Genomic DNA, 13,999 nt, shown 5'->3' on the forward strand with positions numbered 1-13,999 from the left:
CTCATGTCGTGCCTTCACTCGCTTTCATGAAGCGCTACACTCCATAACTTATAAAAGTGGAAAACAAGCCAATAGCATCCACATAGTGAAAAGTTAGTCTCAATATTAGCTCTTAAAATCCACAAATGGTCAGCATTGCAAAGACACACTTTACCATGCTTCCTGGAGTCTGATTAATCAAATGTTTATTTGACGGGTAACAAACTAACCGGAGACTACCTGACGGTTGCTTATCCAAAGCAGCCCAAAAGGTTAAATGAATCAACACAAGGCTGCACAACTTTCTGTGCCTCCACTAGACTGAGGTTGAAACAGCAGAGGTTCTTTAGGGTTCTGGGTCCAGACAAGGCCAACACACCCAAGGCACAACACACAGGTCAATGGGTGGTGCTTATAATTTCAACTTTGATTTAGCTGACATCAAATGCCATATCTCATACTCAGAAAATTACTCATGACTTAATCCAGGAGCTACAATCCTGACAGTATAACCCTTAAATAATCAAGCAGGACCAGTAAGGTACTCCAATACAATCCCAAAAGCCTTTTTAACACCACATCAAAATGCTATTGCCCCATACAGCACACAAGCTGACATTCATTTAAACCCAAAAAGAAAAACATGAAAAACAAGATTAAACATTAAAATAGGTGATCGCTTCTACAGCTGTAAAGAGTCTGGCAGTATGCAGAAGGTTTGATGGCTGTCCCAATCCCTGTTGGTTTTTCTTTCTAAAGGTCCTCCAGAGTCTATTTGACCAGAGGCCTGGTTTTGTCATCATCGCCACACTGGTGGGCTTTATACTTTTTCACCTCTGCCATATATTTTGTCCAGGCATCCCCCTTGCCCTCCATCTGGAAAACAGAATAAGCAGAATAAATAATTAGACAATGGTTTAGAAGACACAAGTGGTATTTCATGAAGACAATGTCATGACAAAACTATCAGGAAAAAAAATATTTCTTGAACCTCAGGGTCCACTTTCTGTTTCTTCGCAACCATGCCAGTCTTAAGGGCCAATTTAGAGCCACCTCTGCGCTTCCCCACCTGGGTTAGGGGATAAAAGACTGAAACCGTTATACGAGCCCTTGCGGGTGGACTGCCAATGATGGAGACTACACAAGACGAGAGAACAAAGAAAAGGCCTATGTTATCACCGGAAACATTCCTGAAGTCGAGTAGCTAATGAATGCTTTCCAATGTCTAGGACCTGATGTGGATCTCAGGTTACTTGGTGACATTGCAGTGCACCTCTTCACGTGTGAATGTATCCCTCTATGGTGATGTAACTATACACTAACGTGAGCTGTGTGTGGTGGATAAAAAAAACAAATGTTTATAATTTGTTAATTGAGACATTGCCATTGGCTACAATCTCTAGCTAACAGCCAAACCCCTTACAAAGCTGGTCACACTTGGAGTCTTCTTTTCCTGTGTCGACTGTCCTTCTTCAGCAGTACTTTTATCACCGCATCCTTGGTCCATTTCTTTTTTCATTTTTTCTTCCTCCATTTTTTTCTTGAACATCTCCATAAAGCTTCCATCATTAGCAAATGAATTGGCCGCCGCTGCTTTGCTGACTCCCGGTGCAGGACTGGCTGGCGACCCCGGGCTGTTACTGCTCGAATCGCTGCTGTTTTGATGTCTTCTGTTGTATCCACGCTTTGGATCCATGTTAGCTTTTATTTTGACGTAGAAGGGCTCAGTTCCTTTAGGCCTTTCTGCAACTAGTGGTGTGCTCTCTGGTCGTTTTGTGTCAACACAAACTAAAGCCGGCTAGCTACTTAACAAAAAAATGCTATCGGTGACAGAGACTCCACCCGAACCCCAAACTAAGCAACAAACTTCGAGGCAAAGTAGCTAGCATACGAAGCCGTCTAATTAAACACGTGGAAATCCATAAATTAATCGGAGCGACACTTGTCCGTCTCCCAGCGAGCTAGCACAGGTCCTCACTGCGAAAAAACGCAGGCGTGTTGTTGGTGGCTAGTTAGCGTTGTATCTAGCTAGCTATTCGAAAAATGTCAACTAGCTAATGACCAAACAATTGTGTCATGAGTAGCTAAACTATTGCAAAACACAAATCAACCACATTAGATATATATAATAATATTTTTTTTCAAACGACTCTCAAAGTGAAGTATATTACTGATATATTGGCTACATTTGTCCAGATGTGGTTTTCTTTCACTTGTTATCGGCCATGTTGAATTTCGGCTTATCATTTACGTCAGCACGTCAATATTCTATGGTATTATGGCGGTCCGCAAACATTCGTTAGAGGTGCATGCCGCCACCTACTGTGTGGACTGTGTCAGTTTACTGTTCTGGAGTGTGAATTCATTACACTTCGTGAAATAAAAAGGGGAGGGAAAAGGGGGAAAAAATGCCCTACGAACTAACCCTTCACCTATTAAAACCTCACTACTATTCCACTACTTGACCCTATCTTTTTATTTAACCTTTATTTTATCAGGGAGTCATACTCAGGGCTCCCGAGTGGTGCAGCGGTCTAAGACACTGCATCTCAGTGCTTGAGGCGTCAATACAGACACCCTGGTTCATATCCGGGCTGTCTCACAACCGGCTGTGGTTGGGAGTCCCTTAGGGCGGCGCACAATTGGCCCAACTTTGTCCGGGTTTGGCTGGTGTAGGTTGTCATTGTAAATAAGAATTTGTTCTTAACTGACTTGCCTAGTTAAATTAAGGTTTGAATACTTGGACCAAGGTCTCTTTTACAGATGAGCAGCCCTGAATTACAGAAACTACAGACATCAAAATATTAACACAAAATACAAACAGAAAAAAAGACATGGCCATAAAAAAAAAACCATCATTAATAAGGTCCTCAGTCAGCTTTCTGAATTGCCTAGCGCAGTGGTTCCCAAACTTTTTATAGTCCCATACCCCTTCAAACATTCAACCTCCAGCAGCGTACCTCCTATAGCACCAGGGTCAGCGCATTCTACAATGTTGTTGTTGTTGTTGCCATCATTGTAAGCCTGCCACACTGACGCTATACGATACATTTATTAAACATAAGAATGAGTGTGAGTTTTATCACAACCCGGCTCGTGGGAAGTGACAAAGAGCTCTTATAGGACCAGGGCACAAATAATAATATAATAATAAATCATTTTGCTCTTTATTTAATCATCTTACATATAAAACCTTATTTGTTAATTGAACATTTTGAAAATTGTGAATAACTCACCACAGGTTAATGAGAAGGGTGTGCTTGAAAGGATGCACATAACTCTGCAATGTTGGGTTGTATTGGAGAGAGTCTCAGTCTTAAATCATTTTCCACACACAGTCTGTGCCTGTATTTAGATTTCATGCTAGTGAGGGCTGGGCGAGAATCCAATCTCACATAGGTATGTGGATGCATAGGGCATCAGTGTCTTAACAGCGCAATTTGCCAAGGCAGGATACTCTGAGCGCAGCCCAATCCAGAAATCTGGCAGTGGCTTCTGATTAAATTACATTTTCACAGAACCGCTTGTTGCAATTTTGATGAGGCTCTCTTGTTCAGATATCGATAAGTGGACTGGAGGCAGGGCAGGAAAGGGATAACGAATCCAGTTGTTTGTGTCATCCGTTTTGGGAAAGTACCTGCGTAATTGCGCACCCAACTCACTCAGGTGCTTCGCTATATCACATTTGACATTCAAATCAAATCAAAGTTTATTTGTCACGTGCGCCGAGGCTCTAACTAATAGTGCGAAAAAAGGTGTGTGTGTGTAAGTAAAGAAATAAAACAACAGTAAAAAGACATTTGAAAATAAGAGTAGCAAGGCTATATACGGACACCGGTTAGTCAGGCTTATTGGGGTACTATGTACATGGTGGTTAAAGTGACTATGCATATATGATGAACAGAGAGTAGCAGTAGCGTAAAAAGAGGAGATGGCAGGTGGAGGGACACAATGCAGATAGCCCGGTTAGCCAATGTGCGGGAGCACTGGTTGGTCGGGCCAATTGAGGTAGTATGCACATGAATGTATAGTTAAAGTGACTATGCATATAAGATAAACAGAGAATAGCATCAGCGTAAAAGAGGGGTTGGGGGGGGGAGCACACAATGCAAATAGTCCGGGTAACCATTTGGTTATCTGTTCAGGAGTCTTATGGGTTAGGGATAAAAACTGTTGAGAAGCCTTTTTGTCCTAGACTTGGCACTCCGGTACCGCTTGCCATGCGGTAGTAGAGAGAACAGTCCATGACTGGGGTGGCTGGGGTCTTTGACAATTTTTAGGGCCCTCCTCTGACACCACCTGGTGTAGAGGTCCTCGATGGCAGGCAGCCTTGCCCCAGTGATGTACTGGGCCGTACACAGTACACTCTGAAGTGCCTTGCGGTCGGAGGCCGAGCAATTGCCGTACCAGGCAGTGATGCAACTGGTCAGGATGCTCTCGATGTTGCAGCTGTAGAACCTTTTGAGGATCTCAGGACCCATGCCAAATCTTTTTAGTTTCCTGAGGGGGAATAGACTTTGTCGTGCCCTCTTCACGACTGTCTTGGTGTGTTTGGACCATTCTAGTTTGTTGTTGATGTGGACACCAAGGAACTTGAAGCTCTCAACCTGCTCCACTACAGCCCCGTCGATGAGAATGGGGGCGTGCTCGGTGCTCCTTTTCCTGTAGTCCACAATCATCTCCTTAGTCTTGTCTGTAAGACATTGTCTGTAAGCTTGAGTTAATTTGCACACAAAAAATCATACAATGATGGAAAGACCTGTGTGTTGTCCTTGTTAATGCAGACAGAGAATAGCTCCAACTTCTTAATCATAGCCTCAACTTTGTCCCGCACATTGAATATAGTTGCGGAGAGTCCCTGTAATCCTAGATTCAGATCATTAAGGTGAGAAAAAACATCACCCAGATTGTCCAGTCCTGTGAGAAACTTGTCATCATGCAGGCGGTTAGACAAGTGAAAATGGTTAGTAAAGAAAACTTAAGCTCGTCTCTCAATTAAAAAAAAAATGTGTCGATACTTTGCCCCTTGATAAACAGCGCACTTGTGTATGTTGTAAAAGCGTTACATGGTCGCTGCCCATATCATTGCATAGTGCAGAAAATACACGAGAGTTCAGGGGCCTTGCTTTAACAAAGTTAACCCTTTTCACTGTAGTGTCCAAAACGTCTTTCAAGCTGTCAGGCATTCCCTTGGCAGCAAGAGCTTCTCGGTGGACGCTGCAGTACCCAAGTGGCATCGGGAGCAACTGCTTGCAGGCGCGTTACCACTCCACTATGTCTCCCTGTCATGGCTTTTGCGCCATCAGTACAGATACCAACACATCTTGACCACCTAAGTACATTTGATGTCACAAAGTTGTCCAGTACTTAAAAAATATCCTCTCCTGTTGTCCTAGTTTCCAGTGGTTTGTAGAAGAGGATGTCTTCCTTAATTGACCCCCCATAAACGTAACGGACATATACCAGGAGCTGTGCCGGCCACGTCTGTTGACTCATCCAGCTGTAACGCATAGAATTCACTAGCTTGTATGCGAAGCAGTAATTGTTCAAAACATCTCCTGCCATGTCACTGATGCGCTGTGAAACAGTGTTGTTTGATGGAGACATTGTCTGTATAGTTTTTTTGGCCTTTTCCCCCAGCATTGTCCCAGCCATATCCACGGCAGCAGGAAGAATGAAGTACTCCACAATAGTATGGGGCTTGCCTGTCCTAGCCACTTGGTAGCTTACCATATAAGATGCTTTAGCCCCTTCTTATTTATGGTATCTGTTGCTTTTATACATGTCTTACTAAAAAAAAGTCATCTTAATTCTCCCTCAAAAAACTCCTGTTGCTTATTTTTCAAATTGGCATGTTTTGTTTCTAAATGTCTGCGCTAGAGTGAAGGTTTCATCGAGTTGTGAGATAATACTTTTTCACATATAACACACTGTGGCTGAGGAAAGGCACAACTCCCAATATAAGTGAACCCCAGATCAATGTAGTTCTCATCATATTTGCGCCTCTTCGATGGCCCAACGTCCCCGTCTGTTGTTCGGTGCTTTCCTGGGTAAGGGGGCAGTAGCTCTTCGGCTGCATCAGATTCACAACTGTCAGTGTCCATGCTAGCTGGGCTAACAACAAATGTAGAATTACTGATGCTAGAATTGGATGTGCTCGTGGAAGAAGAACAACTTGTTTTGTTGACAGGTGCAGTACTGCTGGTAGTAGCAGGACTACCAGTAGAGCTGATATGTGTCTATGGACTTTTTTTTAACCATTTATCAATTTTCGAGCAAATGGAATGAACAGCAGCTACATTTGGCGACATACGGACCGTTAATGGAATTCCCGCGAGAAAGTAAGGGTTAATGTGATTGGATGTTAATTATTTGACTAGGCTACCTGTACTTGACATTGTGTTATTATTTCGCTGAACACTAGATGGTTTAATTTTATTTTTGGCAGAGACGAGGCTATTCAGGCAAGAAAAAAATCTCACCCAAATGTATTGCCACGTTGGAAAATATAAATGGACTGTTTGAAAATGTGAAGAAAAAAATTATAATAATGTGTGAATACCTACTCTATAGAAACCAAAACATCCAATCTAAGAACATTTTGAAGATTTCTTTGTGTAACAGTACAAGAAAAGTAAAAGCTGATTTACCTAACTCAGTAGAGACCAAAGGAATTTCCAGAGTGAATGTCTGAACGCAAAATCAAATAGGCTTCCCCAAAATAATATGGTCGCTGTGGTAGAACGTTTATTTTGATTGCCGATTTTGTGCATTTATCAAAATCACATTAGGTAGCCTGATTTCAGAGGTGTCATGTAAACAAGATTATTTACAGGTAAATTGTTCTTCTTGCTCAGCATGTAGGCTAAACACTTAAATCAAACTATTATATTAATCTGACTTGACACCAGCCACACACACTACATGATAAAGGCAACAACAAAAAAACTGACACCGCTAGAACTTTTCCTGGTTGCTAAAACTGTAATAGTTAACATAATTTCAGTTTGTGACAAAACAAGAATCATTGTACCATCTAAACCGCGGTTAAATCTATTTTCAATAACCCAAAATATTGTATATTCAACTTGTTTGAAGCTGGTGAACAAAACTGAAAGTGAAAGACAAAAACTAAACTGAAGAATTTATTTGATTTATTTCACCTTTATTTAACCAGGTAGGCCAGTTGAGAACAAGTCCTCATTTACAACTGCGACCTGGCCAAGATAAAGCAAAGCAGTGCGACAAAAACAACAACACAGAGTTACACATAAACAAACGTACAGTCAATAACACAAAATAAAATAAAAATAGAAAAATCTATGTACAGTGTGTGCAAATGTAGAAGAGTAGGGAGGTAGTCAATAAATAGGCCCTAGAGGCGAAAATAATTACAATTTAGCATTAATACTGGAGTGATAGGTGTGCAGATGATGATGTGCAAGTAGAGATACTGGGGTGCAAAGGGCAAGAGGGTAAGTATGGGAAGCATAGAAACAGTGGACATATAACAGATCCACCACTTCTTAGACTTGCTTTCAATGAGAATGACAGATCTATAACTTACATTTCTATGTGAATTTGGTTGGATCACCAAAAAAATGACATATTGAAGCTTTATCGGGGGTGCTGCAGCACCCTCAACACTCCTACTTCCCGCGGCTATGAGGAAGTCTCAAGGTTGTGCTCGCCTGAGTTAGAATACGTCATAAACTGTAGACCATACTATTTGATAATGGCGCCAGAGGAGATGGCTGCCGTTTTACGGTGCCCTAACCAATTGTGCTATTGTGTATATTTTTTCGCGTTATTTGTAACTTATTTTGTACTTAATGTTTCTGCCACCGTCTCTTATGACCGAAAAGAGCTTCTAGATTTCAGGACAGCAATAGCTCACCCTATACTGGAAGAATATTTTTTCTTTAACGAGTTGCACGCGAAGGATTTTCTCCAGACACCCGACAAGGCCCTCATCCCCATCGTTCGCAGGAGAAAGAGACAGAGATATCGGGGACATAGGTCTGGGTGCCTTGGACAAAAGGAACACCTATGTGAGAATGCTGGTCATTGACTACAGCTCAGCGTTCAACACCATTGTGCCCGCCAAGCTCATCACCAAACTAAGGACCCTGGGACTGAACACCTCCCTCTGAAACTGGATCCTGGACTTCCTGATGGGATGCCCCCAGGTGGTGAGGGAAGACAACAACACATCCGCCACGCTGACCCTCATCATGGGGGCCCCTCAGGGGTGCTTGCTTAGTCCCGTCCTGTACTCCTTGTTCACCCACGACTGCGTGGTTGCTCATGATTTCAACACCATCATTAAGATTGCAGACAACACGAAGGTGGTAGAGGAAGGCCCTAAAAATGGTGAAAGACACCAGCCACCCAAGTCATAGACTGTTCTCTCTGCCTCAAGGCAAGCGGTACCGATGCACCATGTCGGGAACCAACAGGACCCTGAACATGTACAGTCGTGGCCAAAAGTTTTGAGAATGACACAAATACACTGCTCAAAAAATAAAGGGAACACTTAAACAACACAATGTAACTCCAAGTCAATCACACTTCTGTGAAATCAAACTGTCCACTTAGGAAGCAACACTGATTGACAATACATTTCACATGCTGTTGTGCAAATGGAATAGACAACAGGTGGAAATTATAGGCAATTAGCAAGACACCCCCAATAAAGGAGTGGTTCTGCAGGTGGGGACCACAGACCACTTCTCAGTTCCTATGCTTCCTGGCTGATGTTTTGGTCACTTTTGAATGCTGGCGGTGCTTTCACTCTAGTGGTAGCATGAGACGGAGTCTACAACCCACACAAGTGGCTCAGGTAGTGCAGCTCATCCAGGATGGCACATCAATGCGAGCTGTGGCAAGAAGGTTTGCTGTGTCTGTCAGCGTAGTGTCCAGAGCATGGAGGCGCTACCAGGAGACAGGCCAGTACATCAGGAGACGTGGAGGAGGCCGTAGGAGGGCAACAACCCAGCAGCAGGACCGCTACCTCCACCTTTGTGCAAGGAGGAGCAGGAGGAGCATTGCCAGAGCCCTGCAAAATGACCTCCATCAGGCCACAAATGTGCATGTGTCTGCTTAAACGGTCAGAAACAGACTCCATGAGGGTGGTATGAGGGCCCGACGTCCACAGGTGGGGGTTGTGCTTACAGCCCAACACCATGCAGGACGTTTGGTATTTGCCAGAGAACACCAAGGTTGGCAAATTCGCCACTGGCGCCCTGTGCTCTTCACAGATGAAAGCAGGTTCACACTGAGCACGTGACAGACGTGACAGAGTCTGGAGACGCCGTGGAGAACGTTCTGCTGCCTGCAACATCCTCCAGCATGACCGGTTTGGCGGTGGGTTAGTCATGGTGTGGGGTGGCATTTCTTTGGGGGGCCGCACAGCCCTCCATGTGCTCGCCAGAGGTAGCCTGACTGCCATTAGGTACCGAGATGAGATCCTCAGACCCCTTGTGAGACCATATGCTGGTGCGGTTGGCCCTGGGTTCCTCCTAATGCAAGACAATGCTAGACCTCATGTGGCTGGAGTGTGTCAGCAGTTCCTGCAAGAGGAAGGCATTGATGCTATGGACTGGCCCGCCTGTTCCCCAGACCTGAATCCAATTGAGCACATCTGGGACATCATGTCTCGCTCCATCCACCAACGCCACGTTGCACCACAGACTGTCCAGGAGTTGGCGGATGCTTTAGTCCAGGTCTGGGAGGAGATCCCTCAGGAGACCATCTGTCACCTCATCAGGAGCATGCCCAGGCATTGTAGGGAGGTCATACGGGCACGTGGAGGCCACACACACTACTGAGCCTCATTTTGACTTGTTTTAAGGACATTACATCAAAGTTGGATCAGCCTGTAGTGTGGTTTTCCACTTTAATTTTGAGTGTGACTCCAAATCCAGACCTCCATGGGTTGATAAATTGGATTTCCATTGATTATTTTTGTGTGATTTTGTTGACAGCACATTCAACTATGTAAAGAAAAAAGTATTTAATAAGATTATTTCATTCATTCAGATCTAGGATGTGTTATTTTAGTGTTCCCTCATTTTTTTGAGCAGTATATTAATTTCCACAAAGTTTGCTTCTTCAGTGTCTTTAGATATTTGTGTCAGATGTTACTATAGAATACTGAAGTATAATTACAAGCATTTCATAAGTGTCAAAGGCTTTTATTGACAATTACATGAAGTTGATGCAACCGAGTCAATATTTGCACTGTTGACCCTTCTTTTTCAAGACCTCTGCAATCTGCCCTGGCATGCTGCCAATTAACTTCTGGGCCACATCCTGACTGATGGAAGCCCATTCTTGCATAATCAATGCTTGGACTTTGTCAGATTTTTGTGGGTTTTTGTTTGTCCACCCGCCTCTTGAGGATTGACCACAAGTACTCAATGGGATTAAGGTCTGGGGAGTTTCCTGGCCATGCACCCAAAATATCGATGTTTTGTTTCCCAAGCCACTTAGTTATCACTTTTGCCTTATGGCAAGGTGCTCCATCATGCTGGAAAAGGCATTGTTTGTCACCAAACTGTTCCTGGATGGTTGGGAGAAGTTGGTCTCGGAGGATGTGTTGGTACCATTCTTTATTCATGGCTGTGTTCTTAGGCAAAATTGTGAGTGAGCCCACTCCCTTGGCTGAGAAGCAACCCCACACATGAATGGTCTCAGGAGGCTTTACTGTTGGCATGACACAGGACTGATGGTCGCGCTCACCTTGTCTTCTCCGGACAAGCTTTTTTCCGGATGCCCCAAACAATTGGAAAGGGGATTTATCAGAGAAAATGACTTTACCCCAGTCCTCAGCAGTCCAAATCCCTGTACCTTTTGCAGAATATCAGTCTGTCCCTGATGTTTCTCCTAGAGAGAAGTGGCTCTTTGCTGCCTTTCTTGACACCAGGCCATCCTCCAAAAGTCTTCGCCTCACTGTGCGTGCAGATGCACTCACACCTGCCTGCTGCCATTCCTGATTAAGCTCTGTACTGGTGGTGCCCCGATCCCGCAGCTGAATAAACTTTAGGAGATGTTCCTGGCGCTTGCTGGACTTTCTTGGGTGCCCTGAAGCCTTCTTCACAACATTTGAACCGCTCTCCTTGAAGTTCTTGATGATCCAATAAACGGTTGATTTAGGTGCAATCTTACTGGCAGCAATATCCTTGCCTGTTTTGTGCAAAGCAATGAGAACGGCACATGTTTCCTTGCAGGTAACCATGGTTGACAGAGGAAGAACAATGATTCCAAGCACCACCCTCCTTTTGAAGCTTCAGGTCTGTTATTTGAACTCAATCAGCATGACAGAGTGATCTCCAGCCTTGTCCTCGTCAACACTCACACCTGTGTTAACGACAGAATCACTGACATGATGCCAGCTAGTCCTTTTGTGGCAGGGCTGAAATGCAGTGGAAATGTTTTGGGGGGATTCAGTTCATTTGCATGGCAAAGAAGGACTTTGCAATTAATTGCAATTCATCTAAATCACTCTTCATAACATTCTGGAGTATATGCAAATTGGCATCATACAAACTGAGGCAGCAGACTTTGTGAAAATTAATATTTGTGTCATTCTCAAAACTTTTGGCTACGACTGTACATATCTACTTCAATTACCTCATACCCCTGCACATCAACGCGGTACTGGTACCCATTGTGTATCTTTTATTACTTGTTTTACTTTTCTATTATTTCTCTATTTTTTTCTCTCTGCATTGTTAGGAAGGGTCTGTAAGTAAGCATTTCACTGTTAGTCCACACCTGTTGTTTACGAAGCATGTAACAAATAAAATTTGATTTGATCCTTCATCAGGCCAGCAGCCTAAGAGGACAGGACACTGTCTATCGTTCAACACACCTTGGATCTTTTCTAAAGTAAAATCTATTTTTTGTGATTTACGTTTCTTAGTACACACAGTAGAACACAGAGGACTCAGAATATTATATATGGCCACCTCATCCAGTAGATATCTGTTGGTTCGACACATTGAGACAGTTGTGGTGGATTAAGGAAATGTTACAAAGTTGGGCTATATAAGGCAAACCCCAACTCTGAATCATTGGGGTCTCAACGAATCACCTATGGGTGGTTCGTTGACCAGCTCCATTATTGCAATAATTAATCAATATCAAATAAAGATTGATTGTTTGAAGAACAAGTCTCTCTCACTCTCACTTTATTAGAATTTCCACAACATTCTTGGCGATGAGGATGGGATTCCAACCTTCAACTACTGACTGCTCCTGAGGACCTGGGTTAAACTGTTTACAGGACTCACCTAAATTAGGAGACTCAGGGAAGCCCGCACTCAGCTGGGACCTGCTTAAGATCCAAGAGGAGAGTGTTGGTGGGTAAATATGGGATCTCGAACATAGATAAATGAACGGTGAGACTGAAATTTCTTGGAAAGAATAATTAAGTAAGACCCGTGGGGTCTCTACCAGATCAAAAGACTAAGTGGTAGGGTTCTGTGAAAGGAACAACTATGACTGGTGAGACTGGTAGGTACTAGTTAAAAGCATGGGATGTAATGTCTTTTGAATAAGGAATGTTATGACCAGTGAAACTAGTGGGAACTAACTAAAAGTCTAGGATGTGTATTTTCTTTTTGAGATTTATGACTAGTGAAGTTAGGACTAGGTGAAAAACTAGGGTGTGGAAGTTCCATGAGAACTCTATGACTAGTGAACCTCGTGACTGATTAAAAACCTAGGGTGTGTGGTCCCGAAGGGGAACAGTCCATGACCTGTGAAATCAGTAATGTGTAACATAAGTATTTAAAGAGGTAATACCATGGGTAATTATGGTAAGATGTAAATGTATGAGTTACGGTGTCCCAGGAACTAACCTCGAGATAAAAATTAGACAATATTTCTGCAGATTATAACAAAAATATTGTAGAAAACAACTAATTGATGAATGTGTTTTGGGAACAGTGTGTGAATGTGATATGAGAGAATTAGAATTAGTTGTAACAGTGGAGAGTCATTGGGGAATGCACATGGAGTGGTGTTGACGTGAGTAACAAAGAATTATAACATTATATATGGATTCTGTGAAGATATGAAAAAAATGTATATTGTTTGTGTGTATAATCGATTACTGGAGATTTGATGAAGTAATAATAATAATAATAATATACAAACTTGCACACCCAAACATAGACATACGAAGGGGTGAAAAAAGTATCCTGAGTTGGTCACTTTATGGAGTATATAAAGTCAGAACATCTGTTGTCTCAGCCACTGCCTGTCACCAAGGGAGTACCCCAGGGCTCGATCCTAGGTCCCATGCTCTTTTCAATTTATATCAGCAACATAGCTCAGGTAGTAGGAAGCTCTCTCATCCATTTATATGCAGATCATAAAGTCTTATACTCAGCTGGCCCTTCCAGGATTTTGTGTTAAATGCTCTACAACAAAGCTTTCTTAGTGTCCAACAAGCTTTCTCTACCCTTAACCTTGTTCTGAACACCTACAAAACAAAGGTCATGTGGTTTGGTAAGAAGAAGGCCCCTCTCCATACCGGTATGATTACTACCTCTGAGGGTTTAGAGCTTGAGGTAGTCACCTCATACAAGTACTTGGGAGTATGGCTAGACGGTACACTGTCCTTCTCTTGGCACATATCACAGCTGTAGGCTAAAGTTAAATCTAGACTTGGTTTCCTCTATCGTAATCACTCTTCTTTCACCCCAGCTGCCAAACTAACCCTGATTCAGATGACCATCCTACCCATGCTAGATTACAGAGACATCATTTATAGATCGGCAGGTAAGGGTACTCTCGAGCGGCTAGATGTGCTTTACCCTTCGGCCATCAGATTTGCCACCAATGCTCCTTAAAGGACACATCACTGCACTCTATACTCCTCAGTAAACTAGTCATCTCTATATGCCCATCGCAAGACCCACTGGTTGATGCTTATTTATAAAATCCTCTTAGGCCTTACTCCCCCCTATCTGAGATATCTACAGCAGCCCTCATCCTCCACATACACCAC

The 13,999-nt window shown here is 43.1% G+C and overlaps 1 protein-coding gene across 1 annotated transcript; it reads right to left on the reverse strand.

Annotated features, from left to right (window-relative positions):
• Positions 1–163: 163 nt before the first annotated feature.
• On the reverse strand, positions 164–2,219 carry LOC115171348 (telomerase RNA component interacting RNase). The gene is made up of 3 exons (XM_029728074.1): positions 1,403–2,219; positions 971–1,048; positions 164–855 (listed from the first exon to the last, which is right to left on the reverse strand). The coding sequence occupies exons 1-3, from the start codon at positions 1,673–1,675 to the stop codon at positions 751–753; spliced, it is 456 nt and encodes a 151-aa protein (XP_029583934.1). The 5' UTR covers positions 1,676–2,219; the 3' UTR covers positions 164–750.
• Between the last annotated feature and the right edge of the window lie 11,780 nt (positions 2,220–13,999).

This window comes from Salmo trutta, chromosome 32 (assembly GCF_901001165.1).
Source record: "Salmo trutta chromosome 32, fSalTru1.1, whole genome shotgun sequence".
Taxonomy (NCBI): domain Eukaryota; kingdom Metazoa; phylum Chordata; class Actinopteri; order Salmoniformes; family Salmonidae; genus Salmo; species Salmo trutta.